Source organism: Heterocephalus glaber, unplaced genomic scaffold, assembly GCF_053883595.1.
Source record: "Heterocephalus glaber isolate CG9 unplaced genomic scaffold, H.glaber_assembly_v1.0 deba00001444, whole genome shotgun sequence".
Lineage (NCBI taxonomy): Eukaryota > Metazoa > Chordata > Mammalia > Rodentia > Bathyergidae > Heterocephalus > Heterocephalus glaber.
Window position 1 is genome coordinate 9,669,501 of NW_028258297.1, and position 27,564 is coordinate 9,697,064.

The 27,564-nt window shown below is 55.8% G+C and overlaps 1 protein-coding gene across 7 annotated transcripts in view; it reads left to right on the forward strand.

Annotated features, from left to right (window-relative positions):
• Positions 1–23,945, forward strand: part of Csnk1e (casein kinase 1 epsilon) — a 31,259-nt gene extending 7,314 nt beyond the window's left edge. The window contains exons 1-12 of one of the 7 annotated variants that reach the window (XM_013072565.3): positions 1,551–1,769; positions 4,957–5,044; positions 13,773–13,883; positions 14,031–14,179; positions 15,545–15,773; positions 16,454–16,624; positions 17,094–17,242; positions 20,062–20,122; positions 20,877–21,069; positions 21,185–21,324; positions 21,850–21,914; positions 22,761–23,945. In XM_013072565.3, the coding sequence (XP_012928019.2) occupies positions 4,969–5,044; positions 13,773–13,883; positions 14,031–14,179; positions 15,545–15,773; positions 16,454–16,624; positions 17,094–17,242; positions 20,062–20,122; positions 20,877–21,069; positions 21,185–21,324; positions 21,850–21,866 (1,296 nt within the window). In that variant the 5' untranslated portion in view covers positions 1,551–1,769; positions 4,957–4,968 and the 3' untranslated portion in view covers positions 21,867–21,914; positions 22,761–23,945. Of the gene's footprint in view, positions 1–1,525; positions 1,770–4,956; positions 5,045–13,772; positions 13,884–14,030; positions 14,180–15,544; positions 15,774–16,453; positions 16,625–17,093; positions 17,633–17,733; positions 17,838–17,931; positions 18,761–20,061; positions 20,123–20,876; positions 21,070–21,184; positions 21,325–21,849; positions 21,915–22,760 lie in introns of those variants that run through there. The other 6 variants (XM_021258995.2, XM_004845613.4, XM_087213890.1 and 3 more) reach the window with 6 other exon arrangements.
• The last annotated feature ends 3,619 nt before the right edge of the window (positions 23,946–27,564 follow it).

The window sequence follows — 27,564 nt, forward strand, 5'->3', positions numbered from 1 at the left end:
GAGCCCCCGTGTTTGCAAAACAGGGCCCAGCTTGGAAAGTTGGGATGCTGACGACAGGAGGGTAGAGGGGTGCATTCAACTCTGCATAGGCCAGGCCCCCACTGCCTGGCCTTTCGGAGGACACAGAACCCTGCCTGTGGCCCCCGAGTTACCAGGGCTTCTGGAGAAGTCAGGAATCTGATCTGGAAGATGAACTCCACCAATTAGGAATTGACTAACAAAACAAAAACAAGAAGAAACACCACAGGCTGAGCCAAGTCCACTGCCTGGTTGGTCACACCCTGCCCTGGCAAGGCAACACCCAGGCCAGATCCCTGGTTGCCTGCCATGGGTGTCTCCTGGGGAGAAGGCAGTGGCTTGTCACTTTTCTGCTCTTGGAAACAGGCTTTCAGGCCCAGCACTCCGGGACCATTGGGAGGAAGGGCTGTCTTGCAGGGCTGTGTAGTCCCAGGCAACCCTGTGGCTTCTCTTGGGCTATAGTCTCCCAGCCTGTGAATGGACCCAGCCTGTAAGGTTCCTACCAGTTGGGACAGTGTGTGACTAAGTCCCTCAGGCTTGAGGGAAGATGCAGTTATTATGGAAGTGACTCTTCCTCAAAACGTGCTTCCAGAAGCCGTGTGCTCAGCCATTTTGGGTGTCCACAGTCACAACTGTGTTTGACAGTGTAGGTGTGTCATAACCTTCGAGCTTTACATGGGACAGTGTAAATATCATCATTTTAATAACCTTGTCCTGGAGGAAGCCTTCATTAATTCTCAGGGGGACCTGGAGGGCAGGGTCTTTCTTCCTCATCCCAGGGCTGGGGTGAATGGGCCCCTAATTTAGGTGCTGGTTCGATAGCGGTATGTGGGGTCCCAACCCCGAGGGGGTAAATTAGGATTTGAGGGTCTGCTCTGTGCCCCTTCAAGCTGAGCTGCAGGGGGGTTGGGATGGAGAAGAAAAGGGCCTTTGCCTTTGATATTTTTCTGGGAGGAGAGTGTAACAGCCAGGCTGGACCCTGGATCTTTTTTGGGGCATAGGCCCTCCGTCCTTCACCGCCCCTGAATCAACCTGGCCAGCGTTCTCTGCGGCACTCAGAGCCTGGGGGGGCCTGAGCCCCAACTCTGTGGCTCCTTTTGCAGTGTGGGGAACGTGCACAGGCCTTCCTTCTCAGAGGCCCGCTGATCTGGCCAGAGGCAGAGGATGCTTTGAGGGTGAAAAACCCCGGTTCTGCGTGCCCTCCTCTTCTTCCTGCCCCCCCACCGCACTTTCTCCACCTGCGCCCCGCCCGGGCTCGTCTCAGGGTGGCAGCGTCTGCGTGCGCTCCTCGGCTCCCACGCGCGACACTGCGCTCCTGCACGGTGCTGCTCGCGTGGCCCAGGGCACTGCGTTTTGGCTGCGGCCCCCGAGCGTCCTCCCCAGGCCCAGAGCGCGCGGGCCCTTTAAATCCTCCGGGGCGGCGGCGGAGGGCCGGGGATGACATCAGCGGGCGGGCCCGGGGCTCAATGGGAGCCGCGGGCGCGCGCGGAGCGGGCGCGCGCAGGCCGGCGGCGGGGGCGGGCGGGAGGCGGCCGGGCGGAGGGAGGCGGCGGCGGCGGAGCCCGGAGCAGAGTCGGCCGGGCCGAGCGGAGCGGATCGCGGTGCGGTGCGGTGCGGTGCGGCACGGCGGCTGGGCCGGGAGAGGCTGGCGCGCCCAGCGCCCCGAATCCTCCGGCATCCGCCCCGGCGGGCGGCCCCCGCCCGCGGCAGACCCCCGAGCAGCGGCCTGGCTCCGACACCTTCCCGGCGGGGTGAGTATCGGGGGTCCGCGGGCCCGCGGAGGGGCGCGAGCCGGAGGGAAACGGGGCTCCCTCCGCCTCTTTGTTTTTGCTGGGAGGAGGGCGGGGAGGGCGACACACGCGCGTTCGCGCCGCGCGGTGGGGGGCGCAGTCCGGGCGCCGCCCGCCCGGCCGGGCGAGGACAAAGGCGCGGCCGGGGACGCGGAGGAGGGGGAGTGTTATTTTGCACGCTTGCCCAGGGAGGGCCCCGCCAGTCCGGCGCGCCCCCCCCCCAGCTGACCCCCCTTTAGGCCCCAGCCGGGGGTGACCCCGGGCAGAGATTCAGGGAGGGCGAGGAAGGGGGCTTGGACCGGGGAGCTGAGGGCACCCGGTCCTGTGTCTTGGGGCTTCCTGGCCAAGCCCTGGGCTTCTGTAGGTTTCTGGGCGATCAGCAGCGCCCCCCTCCTCGCTGGCCCTGCTGCCCTGCACCCTGGGTCAGCAAGGCTGTCCCCGCCTGTTGGATCGGTGTCTTGAGATCCTGGGGTGCTGGAGTGTGTGGTCCCCCCAGGCCACCAGCTTTGTTTTCCTTTGTGGAGAGGAAGGGTGGGGTTATTTATCAGCTGGGATTCTCCCGTTCCTTCCCTGAGAGAAACCCTTGTTCTGCGGGCGACCATGGGACTGGTACCCCGACCTTAGAGAGGACCCCAGCTCCTCCTAACGTCCAACTCAGAGTGAGGCCAGCCCCTCCCCAACTTTGCCCTGAGTTTTCTTACCTATTTGCTCTTGGTGTAGCTTCCCCCAGGGAGAAGGATTTGGGGAGAGAGAAGGGGAAAGTGTCTTAAGTTGCTTCCAGAGAATGCGGGTGTTTTGGGCTCCTCGATCTTAGGGTCTAAGCTGTGCCTTCGGTTTTTATTTTCATGGTCCAGTGACAAAGGTCCTGGCTGTGGGAAAGGGGGGAGGTGTCGGGAAGTAAAAACCTTGTCCGTGTGTGCCGCGCTGGTTGGTAGTTGTCTAATTTTCCTAACCAGCTGAAACTCCTCAGTCTTCGTGTCTGCCTTTTTCCCCACCACTTTGTTTATCCCCCTCACCCCTACCCCACTCCACTGGGAGACGCAGCCAAAGAACTGGAAAGCTGCCCCCATTCCCGGATGAAGCACGTGTGTTTTCTTCTGGGGGGTCTTTGGGGGAGGTAGTGCTGGGACAGACTGCACTGACCTGGGGACCCTGGGCTCCCAGCACTGGGAGACCCTAACTCTGGGTGGCAAATAGGGCAGTTGTGGGGTCCTGCAGGTAATACAGCTCTCGAACCTCTCTCCTCTGCAGACAGACGCCTGGTGCGGGGAGGGTGCCGGGGGTCATGTGCATATATTTATGTAAGACCCAGACAGAGGGCACGGGTATTTATGTAACCCTGCGTGGGTATTTATGTAATATAGGATGCACGGATATTTGTGTTCCTTTTCCTAACCTGCTGCCTTTCCTGCTGCCTCCTGTCTGTGGTCTCTGAATTGGCGTTAGTGGAAAATGTGCTTGGCGGGTGTGTGTGTGTGTGTGTGTGATCCATGTGCCCCCCCCCAACCAGGGCTGACTGTTCAGGCTGGGTGCTTGCTCCCTTGGCAGAGACACACTTGGGAAGCTGGGCGGCATTCGGACGTGGGGCATGGGGTGTGTGGGTTTCCTGCAGATGTGCAGCATTTGCTGCTGGCAGCCGTGGCTCCTTAGCCGGGCCAGGTCAGGCATGTGGGCGAAGGCCCTGAGTTTGGCTGGCACGGGGTGCCAGCTACTTCCTTGTGGCTCTTGGAAGGCTGTGGCTGCTCCCGGGAGCTGGGGTGTCTGTCTCGGCCAGGAGCTGTTGGCTCCTTTCTGTCCCAGCAGGGAGGTCTCGCCTGACCATCCAGGGAGTAAATCTGTCCCGGCTCCTGTCCCAGGTGGCCTGGCTGCGGGGGGGGGGGGTGACCCTTGGCATGGCAAGGGACAGTTGACTGATACCCACATGGCTGCTTTCCCATCTTCCTGTTTTGCCTCCTGGGCCTGGCATAGAATAAGCTGCTCACATGTGTGTCTATCAGGTGGGGCAGCAGGCCCCCTTTTGGGTCCTAGGTGAGTCTGCCATTGACTTGCTGCTGGCTGGCGTGGGCACAGTGCCATGACCTCTCTGGGCCTGAGTCCCCTCCTGGTCACCCCACTGCTCTCTTGTAAACACAGGGAGATCTCAGGGACCCCTCTCCTTTCAGGACTTTGAGTTTCCTCATTTGCGTCCATGAACACAGGAGCCCAGGCCTCTGCTCAGGGCCAGCACAGAGGGTCCCTGCCAGGGTAGCCTGGCCCTCACTGCCTGTGGGCTTGAGGCACCAGCATGGGTCTCAGGAAGGAGGGAAGCTGCTCAAATCAGGATCCCTCCTGCCTCACCAGCAACTTAAACCCCAGCTTGTTAGAAGCCAGCCAGCCAGAACAGTCCTCCAAAGGGGTCAGGGAGAAGGGCCTGGGTGGTTTGCCAGCGCCATGAGTAGGGGGAGCTGGATTCCTACACTCTCGCTGAGTGGGGTCAGACCCCTCCTTTGGGGCACACAGGCCCCAGGCAGACCAGGCAAAGTGTGGAGGCCTGACCTCCAGTCTGGGGCTGGGGTTGGAGGTACAGGGACCCTCATTTCAGAGGCCTGGAAAGGCACTAAAGGGGTCCTTTGGGACCCCTCCCGCCAGGTTATCCTCCCATCCCTGGAGCTTGGGGCTTGCTGGTGATGCCCATGGCAGTGCCTCCAGGATGTCATCTCCTGTGTGTGTCCCCTCCCCGATACCCTCTTTGTCCTTGATTTTCCTTTCAGAGTCTTGGGCCAATTGTGGCCAGTCTTCCCCTTGAGAAGCTCCTACTAGAGGGTCCTTGACATTGTCTCCCAAAGGGGTGCTCTCTGTTGGCTGTTGTTTTCTCTTGGCCCTTGGCTTCCACTCCGCCCGCCTTTTGCCAGGCCAGGCTGAATGTTCTGAGCCTCCTCAGCTGTTCTCCAGCTGTGTGGGAGGGCTGGGTACTGGCTACCTGGCACCTGGTTGCCCTCAAGCAAAGTAAGGCCAGATTGCTTCCCGGATGGTGGGAGGGAGGATGCTGGGCCTTCCAGGTCCCTGGGGGCTTTGCCTGGCCTTTGTGGGGAGGGGTGGGGTCCATCCTGGGGGGCTCCTTTCCCAGCTCCCCGTTCTCTGACCCCACTATTTCTATTTCCCTCTGCAGCAAGAGTGAACCATGGAGCTGCGTGTGGGGAATAAGTACCGCCTGGGTCGAAAGATCGGGAGCGGGTCCTTTGGGGACATCTACCTGGGTAAGTGTCCTGAGGGTGTCACAGTCTGGAGCCAGAACTTTGTACCAGTGGTGGGCAGTGCCTCTAGGCCCACCCCAGCTGGGGAGGGAAGTCTTGGGTGGAGGGGAGGCAAGTAGGGAGGCTTCTGGATGGGTAGAGGAGGGTAGTTTGTTTTGGTTTGGTTTTTGAGACAGGATTTTACTTTGTAGTTCAGGCTGCCTTTGAACTTACTATGTAGCCCAGGCTGGCTTGGAATTCCTCCTGCCTCAGCCTCCCGGAGTGCTGGGATTACAGGTTTGGGCCACAGCACCCAGCTAAGGAGCATAATTTTAGCTCTGATTCCCAGCTGTGGCTGACCTGGATTTCCAGCTAGGCATGGGAAAGCCCACTCTGGGTTGTGTCTCTGTCTTTTGTGTCCTGGGAGAAGGATGTTGGGGACAGAGAGGAGCCCTGGGCCTCTGCGTGACCCCCAGCGAGGCCCCTCACGCAGTGATCTGGCCTCCTGGAATGCAGCCCAGGCTGGCTTTGGAATGACACAGGGGAGGGGTCTCCTAGGGATCCTTTCTCTCTCCGGGTGTGCTTCCTGGTGGAAGTCTGAGTTTGTCCGAGGGTATCTTTTTAAACAAATCCCTGACTTCTCAGTCCCCTCCTGCCCTGAAGAGGGGAGGCTCTCGCCTGTGGGTGATCCTGCCTGAGCCCTCCCTTTTGTTGGTCTGGAGGGAGCTATCTGGGTGGAGATTTCGATTGGAGAGGCTTGGAGTTGTGGGAGCAGGCAGCAAAGCCTCAGGGTGGGCTTTCTCCTGCCCTCTGAGGCAAGCCTGAACCACCTCTGCACCTTAGTTTCCCTCCTTGGACAATGAAAATAAATAGGTTCTGGCCTGGGCAGAGGAAACCGAGTCCGTGTGCCATGTGCCTCCATTCAGACCCCAGGGTCCCCTTCCCCAGTGGTCAGGGTCCCTGCCCTCTAGTGTATGACACTGCTGCTCAGGGAGCCTCAGGGCTGGGGATGGGGACAGGACAACACATTCTACTGAGGAGCCGGGGTGCCTTGTGGTCAAGTTGACCACCCAAGTTCACTCCAGAAAATCAGCAAAGGCGCCCTTCACACCCACAGCCTCTACTTGAGACAACTGAGAGACGTAGACAGGGCTGGTTCCTGCCCTTGCTTTGTCGGTCCTGTCTCTAGTCTATGTGTTGGTGCTGCCTGACTAACCAAGTGCCATCAGGAGGCCCCGGCAAAGTGGCGCCTGGGGAAGTCGTTTGTATACTGAAGTGCTAGCTGAAGTGCAGTCCCCAGCCAGGCGCACAGTAGTTCATGCTCCCTTGTAAACAGCCCCAGAGTTCACAGTGGAGGAAGCGGTAGTTGGAGCTAGTTGGAAGGTTTTGTGTAGCAGAGCACGGCACATGTCTATACTGCCAGCTACTTGGGAGGCTGAGGCAGGAGGATCACTTGAACCCAGGAGTTGGAGACCAGCCTGGGGAACACAGCAAGACCTCCTCCCTGGATTCATTAAGTTAAATGAAGGTCTGTGTTGGCTTTCCCTCCCTGGTGCACAGCGTGCGGCCTGCCCACATTCATGTCTGGGGAAGGCTGGTCAAAGGAATGAGGGAGAAATGGAGACTGTAGCATACAGAAGCCCCACTTGCGGCAGGATAGAAAAAGGTTAGGATTTTGGGACTGAGCCCAGTTCAGGTATCCCCAGTCTTTTTCTCATTTGCTGTGTAACTTGGGATAAGTCACTTTCTCTCTCTGCGCCTCAGTACTCAGTATTTTTGTTGATGCCACAGGGGTCCCCAACTTCTTCTGTTGGTGAAACTTGGATGGGTGTAAAGACCTCTCTTACTGCTGAGGCTCCTGGGCCAGTCCAGGCCCACTTGCTGCAGAAGGAACCCGGAAGCCCAAATGGGAGGAAGGGCAGCCCACAGTCACTCAGAAAAGCCAGTGTCCCTAGTTCATGTGGGGCACCTCCCTGGGGGCAGAACTTCCTGTTTAGCCACAGAGGCCTCTCATTTATCTTAAAAACTAGGCCAAGGTGTACTCCTTTTTGTATTGGCTCTAGAGTCACTTGAGTTTGTATTTGGATGATGGCTTCTTCCTTCTGTTTATTTACTTATTTATTTTTTGAACCAGAGTCTTGCTGTGTAGTTCAGGCTGGCCTTGAATTCACTATGTAGCCCAAGCTGGCCTCAAAGTCCAGGCGATCCTCCTGCCTCAGTCTCCCATGTGCTGGGATTACAGGCATGCACCACCACATTGGGCACTGGCTTTCTTTTTACTAGCTGTGTGCTATTGGGTAAGCCACGAGCTCTGTTGGCCTTGGCCTCCCTGTCTAGGATAGAATCGCGCAGGGTGAAGAGAGCCTGGTGTATAAAACATTTGTGCATGCCAGGCTCAGCTGTGTTGCATTCCTGCTGTGCCCCTACCCTCAGGATGGTTTGGGAGTTGCTGCTTTCAAAGGCTCTGGGGCCCCTTGGGCCTGGGAGGGGGCACAGTTCTCCCCGAGTCTGGACTTTACTGGGTATGAGGGTATTGGGGGCCTGTCCTGACATAGGCTCCTGCCAGCGCCATCCTTGGCCTCTGTCCTGCTGAGGCAGAGACAGTGGTGACCAGAGGCCTCCCCGGCTGGCTCCCTTTGTTCAGAGCTCTGGCCACATCCTCGGCAGTGCTCAGGCCAGGGCCCGACTCCAGATGGCCTCTGCAGGTGGAGCCAGGCTGGGCGTCCAAACCCTGCTTTCCAGGATCAGCTGTGGGCGCGTGTGCGGCTGCCAGCCCGTGGCTCCTCTCCAGGTCCCCACCCTGCATCTGAGGGGACAGTCAGGAAGGCAGGGCCCTGGTTCCAGAGGCAGCCGGGCCTGGGCCCCCTCGCTGGTTCTGTATCCTGGGGGACTCGACCTCTAAAGATTGCTGGTCCTCAGCTCTGAAAGAGGTAGGGAGCAGTGCTCCCCAGGCAGGTGATTCTGGGGTGAGTCGGTAGGGGGCACACTCTAGGCTTCTGATGGGGGTGGCAGAGTCGCTGCTGCTATTGCCACTGGGGTAGAGGCCGACATCCCCACCCTGCAGTCTCCAGGTCCCCAGTTGTGTCTGTGAGTGAGCCCCTGTTCAAGGCCTGTCACCCCATTCCCCACCTATAGCTTCCCAGGGTCCTGGCCCCACTGGGGTGGGCCAGGCCTAGGCCCTTCTCTGTTTAGGTTTTTGTTGTGGGTTCTGATCAGTCCCCCATGTTCTATGCCTGAAATGGGGCCATTTCTTGTGGCTACCAAGCCTTCGGCATGAGGCCACTCTGCGGCAGGCCCAGCTCACTCCTCTCCTGACACAGCCCCGCCCAGGGCTCCTCTGCCTTGGTCCCCTCTGCATCCCTGCCCTGCTCCTTCCATATGGCCAGTTGCCTTTGTTGCTACCCCAGCACACAAGCTGGACTCCTCCAGGGCAGGCCTGCCTCAGCTGGTCCAGCCCTGCCGCCAGCCAGTTGCATGAATGCCATGCTAGGGAACTGGAATGGAGAAAAACACAGGGCCTCTGGCGGCTACACTTCCAGTCCTGGCCAGCTACCAAACCTCTCTGAACCTTGGCTCAGTGATTACAAGAATTGTGGGGATCAGAAGAGAGGCAGGCAGCCTCCTGATGGGAATGAAGAACCAGGGGTCCTGGCAGTGGGGGAAGTATCTGAGACAGGTTTCCAGCACTGTGGGGTCAGAAGACTTTGCCCAATAGCTTGGGTCCCTGTCTTTAGGAAGGTGTGCAGCAAATGGGTCTGTGGTCTCTCAGTTTCTCCGTGTGTCAACGATCGATGCAGCATAGTCCTGGCAGGATAGTGTCAGGGCTCCAGGGATGAAGGACTCCATCTGCCTCTGCCTTCCTGCCGAGCCCAGTGCTGGAGGCCCTGCCTCAGGCTGTCCTTGGTCTCTGCTCCCTGCCCCTTCAAGACCCTTCCATCCTTTTCTAATGTATCTGTGAATCTCGGGGTGTGTGTGTGTGGGGGGTGTTGTCCCCCAGAGGATTTGACAAGATCTGGAGACCTCTTTGGTTATTATAACTAAGGGGTGACAGGAAGGGGTAGCTATTGGCACATTATGCGTAGAGATGAGGGGTCTGCTACATACCTCACAGTGCCCAGGACAGCCCCACAACAAGAAATTCTCTGGCCCCTGAATGTCAGTGCTGCCCAGTTTGAGCCTCCTGTGATCACACCCCCATCCTTGGCCCCACCACCCAGCCTGAAGGCCAGGATCTTGGCTGGCTACTGGAGACCCTTCAGATCTTGCCCTGTCCACCTCTTTCTCCATCTTCTTCGGCTACACCAAACCACTTAGATTTGGCAGCATCCTATTCCACCAGGCCTTTGCACGTGCCGTGGGTTAGGGTTAGGGCCACATGATCCTGTTTCTGTGCCAGGAGCCTGGAGAGAGGCTCCTTTTCCCCCGGGCTTGCTTATTCCTGCCTCCTTTGTGCCTACATGGGCAGCCACTGCCCCTCCCTCCCCTGTCCCTCCATTCCTCCCATCCGTTTGTCTCTGAAGCCCAGGCTGGTCCTCTCTCAACAGCTCTCCCATTGTGGAGCAGGTATCTCGTGCCAAGCACTCTGCTAGGCCACCTGTACTGTATTTTAAAAATTTTTATTAGTACATGTTTGCACTACATAATTGCTCATTAGATTTAGTCTCCTATTTATCTTTCCCTTTTATGTGGCTGAAAATTAAAATACGTAGACAAAACCAAAAATGAAAACACAAAAATGTGTTAATGTGAACAAAGCAGGTTACAAAAGATCACATATTGAATAGTTTCCTTTTGTTTTTGTTTTGTTTTGTTTTGTTGGTACTGGAGATTGAACTCAGGACCTTGCACTTGCTAAGCAGGCAAGGCACCACTGAGCCCCTGACTCGTATAGTTGTAATTCTGCAAGATGTCCAGAATAGGCAGATCCATGGACGGAAAGTACAGTGGTGGTTGTCATGAGTATAGGTGTTCGAGGGTGTTGGAAACATTCAAAAATCAATTGTGTGATGGTCACTCAGCTCCGTGAATGCATTGAGTGAGTTGTATGCTTGAAGTGAATAAATGCCAGAGTATGTAAATTTCATCTCCCTAAAGATAGTGGCGACTCAGAGTGAGGTATCTGAGGCGTCCCCAGCCCCACCCAGGCTTGGCTGGTCCCCCAGTATTCTTTGCGTAGACGCAGCTGAACACCACGACTTATTTCCCCACCTTGTTGTGAAACTAAGGAGAGCCCAGAATCCATGTTCTGTGCTTCGCTTTTACGCTTCCTGCATCTGGAGATCTTCCACTTCTGCCCAGTGAGTGTGTCCTTGTTCTTCCCCCTTTGTGTTCTGTATCATGGATGGGCTTTTCTTCCTTTAACCAGTCCCCGGATGATGGACATTTGGGTCCTTTCCAAGCTGCGGCTGCTACAAACAGCAGACAGTGCACGGCCTTGTCTGGGCCTCGTTTTGCATTGGGCAAGGACGGTGGCAGAAGTCCCAGCTGTGGCATTGCTGGTCAGAGCTGGGTGGTGGCAGTGACCCTCCTGTGGGGAGTACTGGTCACCTTCCAAGCCAGCTAGGTGCCAGCAGCCGCCTTCTGTCTCCTTGTGGGGCTTTGGATAGTCCTAGCTGACAAATGGTCTTCTGGGATCATTTTAATTTGCACTTCTCTTACAAGGAGGTAGCGCATCCGTTCCTCTGAGTGAGCCATTCATATTAATGATCTCTTTCTCCGGTTAGCATTGTTGACACCCTTTGCCCTGCTTGGTGTCATCTTCCTCCTGGTTGGGGAGCTGGTTATCTGTTAGCCCTTTGCCTGTCACCAGAATCATGCACATGGCTGCTTTCTGGAGCTTTGTCACACAGAAGGGGTTCTTCTGGCCAAGGGTCAGGCCAGGTACAGGTGTCTGATCATGGAGGTGAGGGCTTTTTCATTGTTGGTTTTAAATGGTTTCTGGGTATTGAAGGATGAAAACCCTTCCCCTAAGGTTGCATGGGACCTTTCCCTGGGCACCACTTAGCTGAAAGAGGATATATGCTTGTCTTCTGCCTTCTCCTTGCAGAGGTAACTTACCAGCTGATACGTGTGTGTGTGTGTGTGTGTGTGTGTGTTAAAGTCTTGCTATGTATTCCAGGCTGAACTCACTATGTACCCCAGGCTGGTATCGAACTTGCAGCGATCCTCCTACTTCAGCCTCCTGAGTGTTGGGATTACAGGTGTATGCTACCATGCCCGGCCCAGCTGACATCTTCAATTTTTTCCCCTTTTTGTTTGTTTTGTTTTAGGTTTTTGAGAAAGGATCTGGCTACAAAGCCCAAGCTGGCCTTGAACTCTCTGTAGTCCTCTTGTCTCGGCCCCCCTCCACCCAGGGCTGGGACTACAGGCCTGCCCAACACAAATCCTTCCTTTGGTTGAAGTTTTTATCATGCTCATACCCTAAACTATGTCGTTAGTATTGCGTGCTTAAGTCAAACCTGTCAGCTTCTTTCTCTCCCTTTTAAAAAAGATGAGGTGACGTTCCTGTAACAAAATGAAGCATTGGAAATTGCACTGTTGAGTGGCCTTTACTGCAGTGTTGTGCAACCATCACCCCATCTAGTTCCAAAACATTTCATCACCCCAGAAGCACGCTTCCACCCAATAAGCAGCCATTCCCCACTTCCCTGCCCCCAGCCCCTGACAACCACTCACGTACTTTCTGTCTCAGTGGATTTGCCTATGCGGGACATTTCCTGTACTGTTTGTCCTTTGGTGTCTGGCTTCTTTCACTGAACAGAACATTTCTAAAGGTCATCCATGTTGTAGCATGTATCAGCACTTCATTCCTTTTAATGGGTTAATAATATTCTACCCTGTGGATGGGCCACATTCTGTTCCTCCTTTCATCTGCTGGTGCCTGCTTGGGTTGCTTCTGCCGCAGGGCTCTTGTGAGGAGCGCTGCTGCCCAGAGTTGGGGAGCTGGGAGTAGCCCGGTTGCTGTGTGAAGCCATCATCTGTCCCTCTTCACTGCCCTCGGGTCGCTTGTGTGATCACATCACTGTTGGGCACTCTGCTGCTGCTGGGCCTTTAGGGTGTTGGTTCCTGTGTGCGTCTGTTGTGGCTGTGTCCAGATGTCCCCCAAAGCTTCATGCAGTCTTTTCCGGAGGTGACTGCATCTGGAATGTGTGATGTTGCCTGTGATTGCGAAACTACGTGTGAGTGGTTGGTTTGGCACCACCCTTATCTGGTAGTCTGGATGGGGTAAAAGGGGCAGAAAGACGCTGTTAAGGCCCTTTGTTGCATTGCTATCGTGAGGGTACCATGAACTGTTTCCCCTCTGCCACGTGCTGCCCTGCCTTGGAGCCAGCTGATTGTGGACTAAAGCCTCTGCATACTATGAGCTAAGTAAAGCTTCCCCCCTTAACCTTGGGTGTCAGGTATTTTGTCTCAGCAGCAAGGAAAGTAACTAACACAGCATCCTTGACCTTTCTCCCGGTGTACACTCGTCCCCAAGGCCTGAGCCTGGGAGTGGAGTTGCTTGGTGAAGGATTTGTGACTTTTATCAGATGCGTGAAAGAGGCTGTGCCCGGAGGCACTTTGCTTTCCTTCCATGTGAACTTTTCCGGCTCCACAGGGCATTTCTCCTGGTTGTGGTATGAGCCAGTTGTGCCAAGGACACTCCCTGGCTGGTCTCACCCTTGACCGGAGGTGCCAGCTTTATCCTCCCCGGGTTCTTCCTGTGCTGTGTCTGTTGCTGTTCTGTTTGGTTGCCTGTGTGATGCTTTGCTGGTTCACTCCTGGTGCTGGGAGGGAAACCCCTGCCCCTGAGTGTAGCCCCTTGGCCTCCAGGTCACCTCACCCATTGAAACTGGCCGTTTCTGAGGCGCTGTGCCATTTTCGCAGGTGCTCTTTCTTGTTTTCTTTTTTGCTTTTTGGTGCCAGGGATTGAACTCGGGTCCTTGCACTTGTGAGGCAGACAGCGGAACCCCTGAGCTAGATCCCCGGCCCCTCAGTTGCTCTTTCTTGTGACTTCCTGAGGCCTGCGGTGGGTCCAGGCTGAGCGGGGCCTTGGGGTGTGTGAGGGTGTTTTCCTAAGCACCACCTCTCGAGGCTGCAGTAAGAGCCCAGGAAGGGGTGGGGAGAGGTGGAGGTGCACGTGGGACCCTCACACCCCGACCTGGAAGCCAGCTGAGCTGAGGTCACTCTCCAGCCCACCATTACTAGCTGACCCCACCTGGTTCTGTTTTCTCACCTGTACAGCCCCCCAGTGAGAAGGGGACCCGGGGAAGATGCTGGGGCGGACTCTGAAGATGTCTGTGTTGACCTGGGCATGGTGGGACGTGGCCCTGGGCTGTCCCTCCAGAGCTTACCGGTACTCAGGCTTGTCAGGGTGCACTCCCTGGGCTTCTCTCCTGCACAGCCCCTTTAGCCCAGTGCACCCCTGTGCTTGCCCTCTCCAGGATTCAGTTCTGTCCCTTGCATGGTCTCTGAGCCTTTCTGTCCCCACCACGCCCAGGCATCAGGTTCTCTTGCTGTGTTGGATTAGGGTTCACTGGTCAGCCCAGGGCATCTCCCATCCTTCCCTGGACACCTGCTCCTGTTCCCTCCCCTCCGGAACCATTTGCTGCGCTCCCCCTGCCTCCCCTCTGTGTCCCACAGCATCCCCTCCTGCCATTCCAGCATCCCCCAGAGGCCCTGAGCACCTGACCCCAGGCCTGGGGAACAGCAGTCTGGGGACCACCCAACGAGCAGGGTGACTGTGGTGCTTTGCTTTCTCCGCCCCTGGCAGGTGCCAACATCGCCTCTGGCGAGGAAGTGGCCATCAAGCTAGAGTGTGTGAAGACAAAGCACCCACAGCTGCACATTGAGAGCAAGTTCTACAAGATGATGCAGGGGGGAGGTAAGGCGAGGAGGCGGGCAGGGCTGTGAATATGCCGATGTTTGGGGGAGATGTGGCAGGAGGGGCACGCAGGGGACAGGGCTGTGCCCATGCAGATGATGGGGTTGGAGGAGACGGGCCCTGACAGACCCTCTCTCCTGGCCCCAGTGGGGATCCCGTCCATCAAGTGGTGTGGGGCTGAAGGCGACTACAACGTGATGGTCATGGAGCTGCTGGGGCCCAGCCTGGAGGACCTCTTCAACTTCTGCTCCCGCAAGTTCAGCCTCAAGACGGTGCTGCTCCTGGCCGACCAGATGGTGAGTCCCCCACCTCCACATCCAGCCAGGTGCTCTGACCTGCTGGGCAGGCTGCTTCCCTCTCAGCCTCTGTTTCCCCAGCATGCCAGTGGGCACAGGATACCAGCCCTGCCTCTTGCCTTGAGGGTGCTGGAGGAGGAGGCAGAGACAAGGACATAGCAGTCTTCGGAGTGTTGGTTTACAATGCAGATTCCAGGCCTGGCTCCAGCCTGCCAAGTCAGGCTCCTGAGATAGGGCCTGGGACTCTGTCTTCCTGTGAGGGCTGGGTTACTAAGCCTCCCTGAAGTTCAGTCACCTGGGGTGAGTCCCCCCTTTGCCAGTCATAGGGATTATGAGGGATGCTAGGCAGTGCCTAGGCCAGAGCAGGTATTAGGGTGACTATAAGGAAAGCTTTTTAAAAATTTGTAACTAGGGCTGGGACAGTAGCTCAGAGGTGGAGTACTTGTCTAGCATATTTGAGGCCCTGGATTTGATCCCCAGCACTGCCAAAAAAGAAAAAGTGTGTATGCGTATAAATAAAATGATACATTTCTTATGTAAAATGATACAGTTTGGGGCCTGATGTGAAATGTGCCAATATCGCTATGATCTGGTCTGCAGCTGACCTGCGAAGTCTGCACACAGCTTGCAGGTTGAGGCCAGGTGTGCATTGTGCTTGGAGAGGGGTTGTCAGAGTCTGGTGGTGAAACTCACAAAAGCCCCCCTGGAGGTTCTCGGCCAGCCTGAAGCCCAGGCCCCAGAGCCTGCCTGACCTGCCTGAGGACTGCTTCATGTGCATAGATGTTAATTTGAGCTTCAAAAAATCCCTTAAAGAGAAAAGAAAGGTTTTTAAAACAAAACAAATCCCTTAAAGGGAAGAAAGGCAAAAAGGGTGACTTTAGTGTCCTTTAGAGCTAGGCAATGAGTTCTTTCATTTGTGCTCCTCCTGCCCCTACTGAATTTAGGCTCAGTGCTTCCTGCCCTCAGGCTCTCTGCCCTGCTCACTGTGCTCCTGGCACCCTGGGTTCTGTGGGGTAGAACCGCACCTCAGGTTTCTGCTGGGCTGTCTCGTTGCTGCATCCTCACTTCCGGGTCTGGTGTTAACTTCTCTCCTTCATCTCCTGCTCTGTCTCACAACATGTTTTGTAAACCTGTCCTTCAGAGCGCATCCTAACATCACTTCCTCCAGGAAGCCTTCCCTGACCTGTCCCTTGGAATCGTCATCCATGGTTGAGGACAGATCTTTCTCTCTGGCCAGGGCAGGGACCATGTGTCATTGGCCATCTCTGGAGCCACAGCCCTGTGCCCAGCTCACTGTGGTGAAGGCCCCTCTGTTGAGCCCTTGCTAAGAGACTTGCTAAGAGACTTGCTGTCCCCCACCCCCAGATCAGCCGCATTGAGTATATCCACTCCAAGAACTTCATCCACCGAGACGTCAAGCCCGACAACTTCCTCATGGGCCTGGGAAAGAAAGGCAACCTAGTATACATCATCGACTTTGGCCTGGCCAAGAAGTACCGGGACGCCCGCACCCACCAGCACATCCCCTACCGGGAAAACAAGAACCTGACCGGCACTGCCCGCTATGCCTCCATCAACACCCACCTGGGGATCGGTGAGTATGCTCTTGGGCTGCTGGCTGGACCCACCTCCAGCTTGGCTGGAGGCTCCTGGGGACTTGGCTTTTGGTTTCTGTTTTATTTATTTTGGTTTTTTGGGGACAGGGTCTCACTATGTCATTCAGGCTGGCATTGAACTCACTGTGTAGCCCAGGCTGGCTTCAAACTCAAGGGCGCTCCTTTTGCCTCAGCCTCCTCAGTGCTGGGATTTCAGGCATGTGCCACCATGCTGGGCTCCTGGGAACATTGTGGAGGGCCTCCATGAGACAGTTCCTATCTCCCCCTTCATCGAGCTGCGGATGCCAGCCCCCTTCATGGGCTCTGTTGAGTGGGTGACAGTTCCATTTTGTACCATCAGGAAATGCAGGTCCAGAGGTTTAACCCAGGCAGCTTAAGAACATGAACTTTGGCTAGTGCAGGAACCGGATTTGACCCTGGGTGCATCTCATGCCACAGCTTGTGCCCTTGCAGTGCGCTGGGCCAGGCGAGGGGGCAGCGGTGCCCACTCATAGTTATTGAATGATGTAGCGGCTGGGCTGGAGAAACGGGGCCCAGGTGGAGCTGAGAAAGCCCTGCCTCAGGCCCTCCTCTGTGGCAGGAGAGCTGGGTGGAACAGGGTTGCTGTGAACCAAGGGGCACGGGGGACCCTGCCGCTCACCTCCCCCCGCCTCTGCAGAGCAAAGCCGTCGTGACGACCTGGAGAGCCTGGGCTACGTGCTCATGTATTTCAACCTGGGCTCCCTGCCCTGGCAGGGCCTCAAAGCAGCCACCAAGCGCCAGAAGTATGAGCGGATTAGTGAGAAGAAGATGTCCACGCCCATCGAGGTCCTCTGCAAAGGCTACCCCTGTGAGTAGTGAGCGCTCAGGGAGGCTTCCTCCGACTGAGGGCAAGTCAGGGCCACCCAGTCCCAGAGAGCACTAGTCATCTCGCTCTGCTGCTGTGTAGCCTGGTGTACCCACCGTGTCCCCAGCCCATGCCCAACTCCCAAGGGCCCTTTCTAGGCCTGAGTGGGCGGAGGGGGGAAGGGAAGTCCTCTTCGTATTGCTGGGGTCATGTAGTGGTCACATTCACTGCTGGGCCCTTGAACACCTGTTGCTCCCGTCTCCATGACCCCAGAATGCTTGGTGGGGGCAGGCAAGGAGCCGTGACTTTGGGGTCCTGCTCTTAGGTGGGCTGCTGCTCTCTTCATTGTGCCCTTCTCGGGTTGAAAGTATCTATTGGGACAGTGGGTGGCCAGGGCAGTGATGGCTGCTGGGGCCCCTCAGAGCATGGCCCTCACTGTGGCTCTTCCGTCCCGTGTGACGCCCCCCACCAGCTGAGTTCTCAACATACCTCAACTTCTGCCGCTCCCTGCGGTTCGATGACAAGCCCGACTACTCCTACCTGCGCCAGCTCTTCCGCAACCTCTTCCACCGGCAGGGCTTCTCCTATGACTACGTCTTCGACTGGAACATGCTCAAATTTGTGAGTCACCTGAAGGCCGAGGCGGGCTTGGGGGACTGGAAGGGGCAGGCCCTGACTCACAGGGCAAGCGTGACCCAGTGGTGGGCGGGGCTCCCAGCCAATGGGAAGTATGAGCGGGACAGCGCAAGTGACCTCATTGGGGTCCCAGAGCGTCTGCTCTCCTGCCGCAGCAGGGCAGCCAGCAAGACATGGCTATCACTGGCAGGCCCACCCGCTGCCCTGCTGGCTGCCTGCACCATCCTCCTGCTCCTCTTGTCCTTCACGTCCCAGGTGGCTGCCTTCTCCTGCGAGTCCCCTGGGGCCAGCCTGGACCCATGCAGAGTGTTTTCTTTCCTCCTGGTCCTAGGACCCTGGGTCTTGCTAGGCAGTCGTTCTGTCTCCCTCTTTTAAGGATCCTGGGGGTGGGGTGGGGAGAAGCATTCGCCAGCCATACCTGGAGCTCTGGAGTCCGTGAAATCCTATGTCTTCTTTCACATCTCTTCTGGAAAAAGGGGGCTTCTTCGAGCCAGGCTCAGCCCCGAGACAGCGAAGCTATTGTACCACCCTGCCCCCATCCCTGGCCCTGTGCCGGGCCCTCGTGCTCACCCACATACTGGTAAGGACCCTCCAAGTCCTGGCCCTTCCAAGATTTGCCACTCGGCTAGTGAGTGCAAAGGCTGAACCTCAGCTGTACTCTCTGTCACTCCCAGGTGCCCGGCGCTCCTGGGCACCCAAGGTTCCCCAGATGGCCCTGTGGAGGAGGTGGAGGAGCTACCACCACAAAACTACTGGCCTGTGGTCTGGACTCCAGGCCCCCAGTTCTGACGTCATCTGATGTACCCGAGCCCACCCGGGCCAGGCCTGATAGGGCATCGTTTGTTTGGGATGGTGGGAGTGACAAGCTGTTCGAGAGAGGTAGCCGTGCACTGAAGAGGGTATGACAGAAGAGGCCCTGCGTGGGATTCTTAGGAATGAACCAGCTGCCCAAGGGCCAGAACAAGCCTGAAGAAGGGATAATGGCCCCTGCCAGGAAGGGCCTAGTGAGCGTGGACTGCAGGACCATCGGCAGCCTCTGTATTGAACTGATCTCATTAAATGTCCCCGCATCCCGTCCTGCTGTGCCTCCTTTCACAGCGTGGCCCTGACCTGCTCCTCCAGGCACTGAGGACCGAGCCTTTGTCCTCGGGTGTCCCAAGCACACACTGGTCTTGAGCTCCTCTTCTCTCTGGGTCCTGGACAGTGGCCTGGTCCTGTCCTCCAAGGTGGCAGACAGAGGTCAGGCGGGGAATGTGGTCTCACACACCAGGGGCCTTGGGGAGAGGCCTCTGTTTCCTTTCTCTCCAGACGTGAGGTGGGAGATTAGCAGTGGGCGTCTTCAGCGTCTCGTGTGGTCAAGGGCCTGGGAATCCGAGTCCAGTTCTGGGCAGGGTTTCCCACTTCAACCCATCACGGCTCCAGAGAGGGTTTGTGTTTGCTGAGACTTGTGCCTCCGCTATGATAGGCTAATTTTAATTAATAAAATTTAATCAAAATTAAAAATGTAGTTTTTCAGTCACTATCGCCTTGTTTCAAGTTCACAGTGGCTAGGCAGCCCGTTGGGCATGTTTCTGTCATCCCAGAGCCTCCGTTACAGCATCCCTCACAGGACTGTCCAGCCAACAAGATCTTTCAAGCCAGGCCAGGCACACCCTCCCCACTGTTGCTGGGGCTCCGATCCACTTCCTAGGGTCTCCTTGGAGCAAGCTCTGGAGTGAAGCTGAGCAGAGGCCCTCTACTAGCTGCTGACCCTGTCACCACCAAGGTGAGCCGGACCACTTCCAGGAGCCCCTTGACTGGAGTACATACAGAACACGCCATGGGGACTTTCTGCAGCCAGGCCCCCACTCACTCTGCAGGAAGCCACGCCAACAGACAGGACTTCATGCTGGGCTCTATGGGCCTGGACTCTCCCATGGGAAGGATCTTGCCTTTGACCTTGAAGTAGCTTCCCATGTTGTTCAGCATCACCATCAGGGCACCAGGATCCCCAGATACCTGACACTGGGATGCCACTCTGGTACACAGTACCCTGTGTTCTGAAGTCCGACCATCTGGCCAGGAGCAAATTGCATACAACCAAGGATGGAGTCCACACAACAAGGCTGAATGCTTGGATGACTTTGATGTTGATCTTTTGTGTTTTCTTATGGGCAAGTAAAGACCGAAAAAAAAAAAAACTCCCTGGTGTGCCTTTGTCGAGGCGTTGCTTAGGTGAATGGATACACAGAGGGTCACGGTGTTCCTCCTGTCCTGGGGGCTGGCATCAGCCCGAGCCTGCTGGGATAGCCAGGGGCCAGCTTTCAGCCACCCATACAGCTACTGGCTTCTTATCACTGCACTTCTGAGGGGATCACATAGCCTCACCAAGCCTTAGTTTTTCCAACCAGGGGATGGCGTTGGCCCTGCCCTGCAGAATGAGTATTGTCACTCTTTGTTTCTCGAGTTGGACTGTTGCTCTGGCTGAGTCTCTGTAGCCAGCAACTGAGTAGTGGAGCCCAGGGTGAGGGCTGGAGGCTGCAGACTCCAGGCCGCCTTAGGATGCCTCAGGAAGGGGGTCAGAGGGTCAGCAGTGCCAGCAGATTGCCCGTGGGAATGTGACTGACCTGGGTTGGTTCCTCACAAGGCATCAGGGATCGTTGTGATACTAGCTACTTCCCCCAGGAGTTCAGGCCCACTCTGTTTCCCTAGGCGAAAGAGCCTTCTCAGCCAGGTCCCTGGGAAAGATGGGGTGCCAGGTAGGTGCCCGTGCCCTATGCCCATGAGTGGGCCTCCAACTCAGCCCACAGCTCTCTCCTCCACAGATGCGGCCCCCCTCATGCCAGCCCCCTGCCCTTCCCTGTGGACGGCCCCAGGACCGACTAGGTAACCACCAGGCACTGCTCCCAGCCATGTTCCTCTGGGCTTCTCACTTCTTCCTGCAGGGGGCGGCAGCAGCTAGAGGGCAGGGCCTGGGGCACAGGACTCTGGTCTCCAGCCTTTCCTTCTGGGCCTCTTTTCTCTATGGAGCATCCAGTCCAGCTCCTTCCCTGGCCCCCAGAGCTACTGTCTCACGACGGGCAGCATCTCTGTGGGTCCCCTGGGCCTCCTGGCTGTGGCCCCATGGCACCTGCCAGGAGTTGTGGACAGGTCTGGGAGCAGGGCATGGATGGCCCTCTGGTGAAAAGAGCCCCTGGCTGAACACCAGGGGACCTGGGTCCTGGCCCTGCCTTCACCTAGTGTTGTCGCCTGGGGCCTGTCCTTTCCTTTCTGGGCATCCCTTGCCTTTGTGCTAGGTGGACATCTGACTGCCTTCCCTGCCTGGTTTGGAAGCCTCAGGCGCCTGAGGGCTATTGGTACATAGAGGAGGCTGGGTTGGGAGGGCCAAGGTTCCTTTGGTCATCGTAGCAACCTTATCACCCCTGTCCAGCTCTGTAGGAAGCCTGAACTCCTGCCACTCCTCAGACACTGCCTTCTCTCCCTCTGGGTATCGTGTGGTTTCATCTGGTTCCACTTTGTGATCGAGCGTTACTTCTGGCCCCTCTTGGGTCATGGATTCCTGCTCTGTCCTGTGAGGGGGCCAAGGGGCAGCACACCGTGGCCTCTGAGCTGACCAGTGCCACCTCTCCTGTCCCTACAGGGTGCAGCCCGGAACCCCGAGGATGTGGACCGGGAGCGACGGGAGCACGAGCGAGAGGAGAGGATGGGGCAGCTTCGAGGATCCGCCACTCGAGCCCTGCCCCCAGGCCCACCCACGGGGGCCACGGCCAACCGGCTCCGCAGTGCTGCCGAGCCTGTGGCTTCTACCCCAGCCTCCCGAATCCAGCAAGCTGGTTAGTAGCAGCCAGGGGCTCTGGGCTGTTCCCAAGGGGAAATTACAACATGTAAGTGAGGCATAGAATCAGAGGGTACCCATCTGAGGGTGCTCCCGCCTTGCCCTCCCTCCAGGCAATACTTCTCCCAGAGCGATCTCTCGGGTCGACCGGGAGAGGAAGGTGAGCATGAGGCTGCACAGGGGTGCACCCGCCAACGTCTCATCCTCGGACCTCACTGGGCGGCAAGAGGTCTCCCGAATCTCAGCCTCACAGGTGAGCAGCACAACACACGGAGCCCCCAGCCCAGGACCCAGCCTCATTTAATCCCCTGGGGTCTCTGAGCCCATTTCACCAAGCACAGGCAGAAACTGAGGCTCAGAGATGAAACTTGCCCTGGTGAGTGGTAGAGCTGGGGTCCAGCCCCTACCGCCAGGAAGTTCCCCATTGTCCCCAGGCCCTGTCAGCAAGCAAGGGATTGGTGAGGGCCAATCTGGTGGCCCTGCCTACAAGGAGGGCCCTTTTGGTCCAGGGGATTGGGAAGGGGGACCTGTGGTTGCCTGGTCAAGCCAGAGACCTGCCCCCTTCCTGCCTCTGAGGGAGCTGCCTTTGGCAGCACGTCTCTCTGGACGATGCTGTCTCCAGAGCAGGGACATCCTAGGGTCTCTGGGATCCCATGCCCCTTCTCTCAGCTTGAGGGACTTGGCAGGGTGGGAGAGACCTACCAACCCATGGTTGCCAGCAGTATAGGGACTTGCCCTGAGGTTTACTGTACCCCATCTCTCCGCCTGCTCTCCAAAGACAAGCGTGCCATTTGACCACCTCGGAAAGTGAGAAGAGCCACCATCGGACCAGTGTTTGCTTAGGTGAGTGCTGGACACAGCCATGGCCCCAGAGGAGACCAGTGTGTGGTGGAAGAGGTGGCAGGTGACACCATGTATCCCCAAAACTAAGGGTCCTCAGGAACATAAAACCTTGGAGCCTTCCCAGTTTGGGGCTGAAGCTTCCTGGGCTCAATCCTGGCCCCAATCCTGGCCCCAATCCTGGCCCCGCAGAGGTTAATTTCTGCTGGAAGAACCTGTTCCTGCCCTTGGGTCTGTCCCTTGTGCCCCTTTCCTTAATGTTCTGGGAAGTTAGTCCTAGCAGGGACATGAGCTGTGCTGCAGCCCCTGGAAAACACATTAGTTCATACAGATCCTTGGGAAGGGAGCCACACTTACTGGAAGGGGCAAGACGGCCCCTGCAAGCCCTGGAGAGCTAGTGTGTGTAGCAGCTCCCTCTGGAGGATGGCAGTGGATGGCATCTTTGGGTGTGGGTGGATGCGGGAGGCTGAGCTCCCTGGGAATGTGTGTCTCACCAGGCAGTAGTTTACCCTTCAAGGGACTCGGCCTCACCTCAGGACACCATAAGCATGACGCTTTGCAGAAATTCATCCACAGACAGAGCTAGGTTACAGAGCAGTGCTTAGCTGCTTCAGACCTCAGACCCAGCAACCGGACTAATGCAGGGCCGGCCCCTGCATGACTTAGTGGCCATTCCACAGGATGGAGGTAGATTTGCAGGAAAGTGGAGCACCTACTGGACCCTCAGCCAGGTGCAGCCCTGAGAATGATGGTTTCAGGGACAGGAAAGTAGGAGCTGGAGAGGGCTCAGCAGATGTGTAGACACAGGCAGCTGGGCACCTAACCTGTCTTCTTTCTTCCCCCTTCTAGTGTCTTCACTGTATTTTCTTTTTTAAAAACAAACAAAAAATGATAGAAAAAAAACCACTCAAATGAACAAAGAGAAAAAACCCAGCACAAAACCAACGATGGATTTTATTTCTTCGATTTATTTTGCCAATGGCAAAAAGATGGGATGCCCTTAGCACTGAAGATTCTGGTCCCCTTTGCCATGCCCACTGCCCCCCACCTTCAGGCTGCCAAATGCTCCCCCGACAACACCAGGTCACAGGAGCTGGATGGCATGGCCCCATCCCAGCCACCGAGTCCTGCGTTATACACCACCTGCAGGAGGGGACCCTCTCGGCATTGGAGATGCAGCTGTTGGAGGTGGTCCAAGGAGCTCATGTTAGGGAGTGGCTTGGTCACAGAAGGCAGGTCTCCTGCACCTTGGATTTCATGCATCTTGGAATCAACCAGACAGACACGCACAGCCCCAGCCTCTGAGATGCCAGCAGTCAACTTTCTGTGTTGGGCTTTCCCAGTGTCCCCTGGAGCATCCAGGTCCCTCGTCCACCTCTCCGTGAAGACCCCAAGTGGGTGGAGAGGCGAGGGCCATGATGCCTCGCGCCCATGTGTGACCTGTGCTCCCAGAACAGTGGGTGCCCACCTCACCTGCCGGGCCAAGCTTCTGTTCTCCTCCCCCTAACAAGCATGGGGGACAGCGTCCACATCCCTCAGGGCACGGAGGGTCCTGCCACCACCACTACCCAATGCCAGCCAGTGGCGGCCCCATCTTCCACTCCTGGTCCTAGGCTACATCCGTGGAGGTTGCTCCCAGGCAGCATCGGGCCATGTGTCATCAGTTCCAGTCTCGACCGTCACCCGAGGTCCCCCCTCTCCGGGTCCTGCCTTCCCAGGAGGAGCCTGGGGTCAGGGCTGAGTGTTGGATTTCTCCATCCTTCCTGGTTCATGTCTTTTTGTTTTTTTATTTTATTTTTGTTTGTTTTCTCCATGTGTGTATTTCCTAATTTATTTACCTCTGTTTCTCCTTTCTTTTTTTTTTTTTAATTAAAGAGAAAAGCTTTTTATTACTTTGTAATTTAAAAAACTGAAAAAAAATACTGAAGAACTCTGGGGGGAATTTTGTACTTTTTTCCTGTGTAAATATTGGACTTTTTTGAGCTTTATTGTGGTTGTTAATTTGAAGTAATAAAGTAGAAAAGGATAAAGTGACACAGGAGTCCTTTGTCACCTCTTTTTTTTTGGTACTGGGAATCGAACTTGGGACCTTGTGCTTGTGAGGCAGGTGGTGGAACCACTGAGCTAAATCCCTGGCCCCCTTTGTCACCTCTTTGCCCTGGAGTTTTTCCCCAGCAGACAAGAAGTGGGCTTTGCCTGAATAGCACAGGTCACTGAGAACAAGACCTTGTCCCTGGAGGTGGAGTGGCCGAGGTCATTGTCCCCACATGTCCCTCGGGGAGCGGCACGTGTCCAGGGGGGCTTCAAGAACTTGTGTGTAGACACGTGGCATCCGGGAGTCTTGTTAAAGTGCAACCTCTGACTGAAGAGCGCTGGGGTGGGGCTGAGGGTGTGCACCCCGACACCCTCAGCCATAGGTTCTCAGGCTCCTCACTAAGTTGACATCCACACAAGCATTCCAAGTTATAGCCAGGCGTGATGCCACATGCCTGTGAACCCAGCACTTGGGAGGCTGAGGCAGGAAGATCACCATGAGTTTGAGGCCAGCCTGGGCTACATAGTGAGATCCTATCACCACTAAAAAAAATTCTGAGTCTTCCAAAGAGAAACAGTCCAGGGTTCAAATGACTTCAGGAGTAGATGCTCTGGTGACAGCCTGGGAGCAGAGAAGGGCTCTGGGATGGTCCCCTGGGCATTGTGCAGTTCTGAACTTACCCCAAAGCCCTTTCCAGTGCTGCCATTGGAAGACCCAGTGAGGCTGAAGCCTGGCTCGTGAGCCAGGAAGAGGTGCTCCTACTGGTGCCGCCTTGTGAGGCTTATACAAAGATGGGTCTCTATTATAGATGCCAGGGATCCAGGTGTGTTATCCAAAGCCAGGGAACGATGGGGGCCCCTGGGATTGTAGTGATCCCCAAGACCTGCCCAGGGCTGGGTGACACTGGGAATCAGTGGTCAACCCATGAAATGTCATTTCATCCACCCCCACCGGGCTGAATGTGGGGCTGGGGCTGCCCCTCCCCTGCCCTGGGGACCTTCAGGGCTGAACATGTGGCCACACAGTCTGTGCTACCAACTGTGGCCCCAAGGGAAACTACAAGAAACTGATTTTTTTTTTTAAGACGGGGTCTCACTTTGAAGTGTAGATTGGTCTTAAACTCAATATTGTAGCCCAGAGTGATGTTGAACTTGTGGCAACCCACCTGCCTCAGCCTCCCAAGTAGTGGGGTTATAGTCATGTACCACTATGCCTGGCTAAAGGGGCTAATCTTTTTTTTTTTTTTTTTTGGTACCAGGGATTGAACTCGGGTCCTTGCGCTTGTGCAGCAGGCGGCGAAACCACTGAGCTAAATCCCAGCCTAAGGGGCTAATCTTAAAAAAAAACCAAATTTAGGGACCGGGGATTTAGCTCAGTGGTTCCGCCTGGCTTGCAAGGGGAAGGATCCCAGTTCAATCCCTGGTACCAAAACAAACAAACTTTATATGTCTTTTACTGGTGTGTTTACTCGCTATGTCCTACAATACTTGTAAGCTTCAAAATAACAATTTTAATATTGGGTGCATTCTGGATGTATTGTCAGAGTACAGTGTCTGGAAGTAACTTGAAGTAATTCTCTACTCCGTGGTTATTTCATCAATTTTAATAAGGAATGAATGCTCTCTCTCCCCAGTTTGGCTTACTTTTGTTTTTTGGATGTGAGATGTTCACATTTATGAAAGTTACAGTGTACAAAAAGTAAAACTGCTGGGTCCACCCTATTCTCATCTACCAATTTCTGGTTTATTCTTCAAGTGGCTTTTGTTTTTATTTCTTCTTTTTTGTGTGTTTTTTCTTCTTTTTTTGTTTTTTGGGGGTTTTTTTGAGACAAGGACTTGCTATGTACTTCAGGCTGCCTTAACTCACAGTGGTCCTCCTGCCTCAGCCTCCCAAGTGCTGGGATTACAGGTATGCGCCACCACACCAAGGTAGGTGTTTCTGATTCAGGAAGTGAATGTATGTGGGTGGGGTGGGTGATATTAAGGAAATGACGTTAAGCTGAGGGGTGACCAGGATGCATCAGCCTTACAGTTTATATGTGTGCCAAACAATCACCAGGAAATTGGGCTCAAACCAGAGAGGGCAAACGTGCTGCCCTGAGTCATTTTCACGAATGCAGGACACACGCTGCCTGGCTTGGGCTGGCTGAAGTGCTAGGTGGAGGTGCGATGGGATGCAGGCTGAGGGTGGGGCACACAGGGCTGCCAGATGGACAATCTAGGGTGCTTCCTGTATTATGATCCCCAGTTTATTGATGAGGATGCTGAAGCACAGAAAAGACTTCCTGGCAGTAATGGTAACCGAACATTTCAACCCTGGCATGAATCGTGGCTTCTGGGGTCCACAGCTCTTCAATGGAAAGACAGGATAGAAGATGGCTTGTCCCCATCTGGAAGTCACTGGGAGATACCCAGTGTCATCTAGGGACAAAGGAGAACAGGACGGTTTCTGGTGTCAAGGAAGGTGTTTCAGACACTTGACCTGAGCTTGGAGATGTGAGTAGGAGTCACTGGACTGAGGTAGAGAAAGTCAAGCCCAGCAGAGGCAGTGGTGTGTGCAAAGGCCTAGAGGTTTGATGTAGTAAAATATGATCAGGGAGTTCCTAGTGTGGTGGAGGGAAGAGGCAAGAGCCAGATTCTGCAGAGATGCCTGTGAATCCATTGGGCTGTCCTGCTTCCTTCTTATAACCAGCTCATGACCTGGTTTCCACATCAGTAAAGTGGGAAGCCCCATGCTCTAAAGGTACTGTTACCCCGCCTTCACCTGGACCCTTACCTGGCTTCACCAGCCAGCACCTGCAGGGTGGAGAGAAGCCCCATGGACTTTAACCTGGAGAATGTGGACCTGGCCACAGGGGACAGGGAGACTGGAGGAAGAGAAAGGAAGCAGGGAGAAGGATTTGTGGTTGTACCCAGGCAGGAGGCAGGGAGGAATGAGGAGGCTCCGGTGTTACCTGCCTGGAGGTCTGGGAGAGCAGACAGCAAGATAGACTGTGGGTAGGGAAGAAGTTTATTCTCAGTCCCAAACCAGGGAGGACAGCCATCGGGTGAGCTGCTCAGCTGGGAGGGGTGGAGCATCCAGGAAGGAGGGGGGCGTCAGCCTGGATGGTGGTCAGCCTGCTCAGAGTACCAAGGTAGTGGAAAAGGTGAGGCTCAACAAAAAAAGAGGTTGTTGGGCCGGGGATCTAGCTCAGTGGTTCTGCCACCTGCCTTGCAAGCGGAAGGACCTGAGTTCGATCCCCGGTACCAAAAAAAAAAAAAAAAAAAGAGGTTGTCCTGACCACCCCCCCACACACACACCAGGTCCTTTTTTAAAAATATTGAGTTAAGCTGGACACAGTCTATAATCCCAGCACTCAGAAGTCTGAGGCAGGAGGATCGTGAGTTCAAGGCCAGCCTGGATTCAGAATTATAATTTATGTACCAAAAACTCTGCACATCCTAAGTATGTAGCTCATTTGCTTTTTACCTGCACCTGTGTGATCACCCAAGGGGAAGATGTAGGCGTTGCCAATTCCCTCTGGCTCAGTCCCATTTGGATTTCTCTTCCTTGCCCAGCCCCTCCCCAGTGCACACATTCTGCTCTTCTGAGCTCAGTCACAGGTTTTGTCAGGAGAAG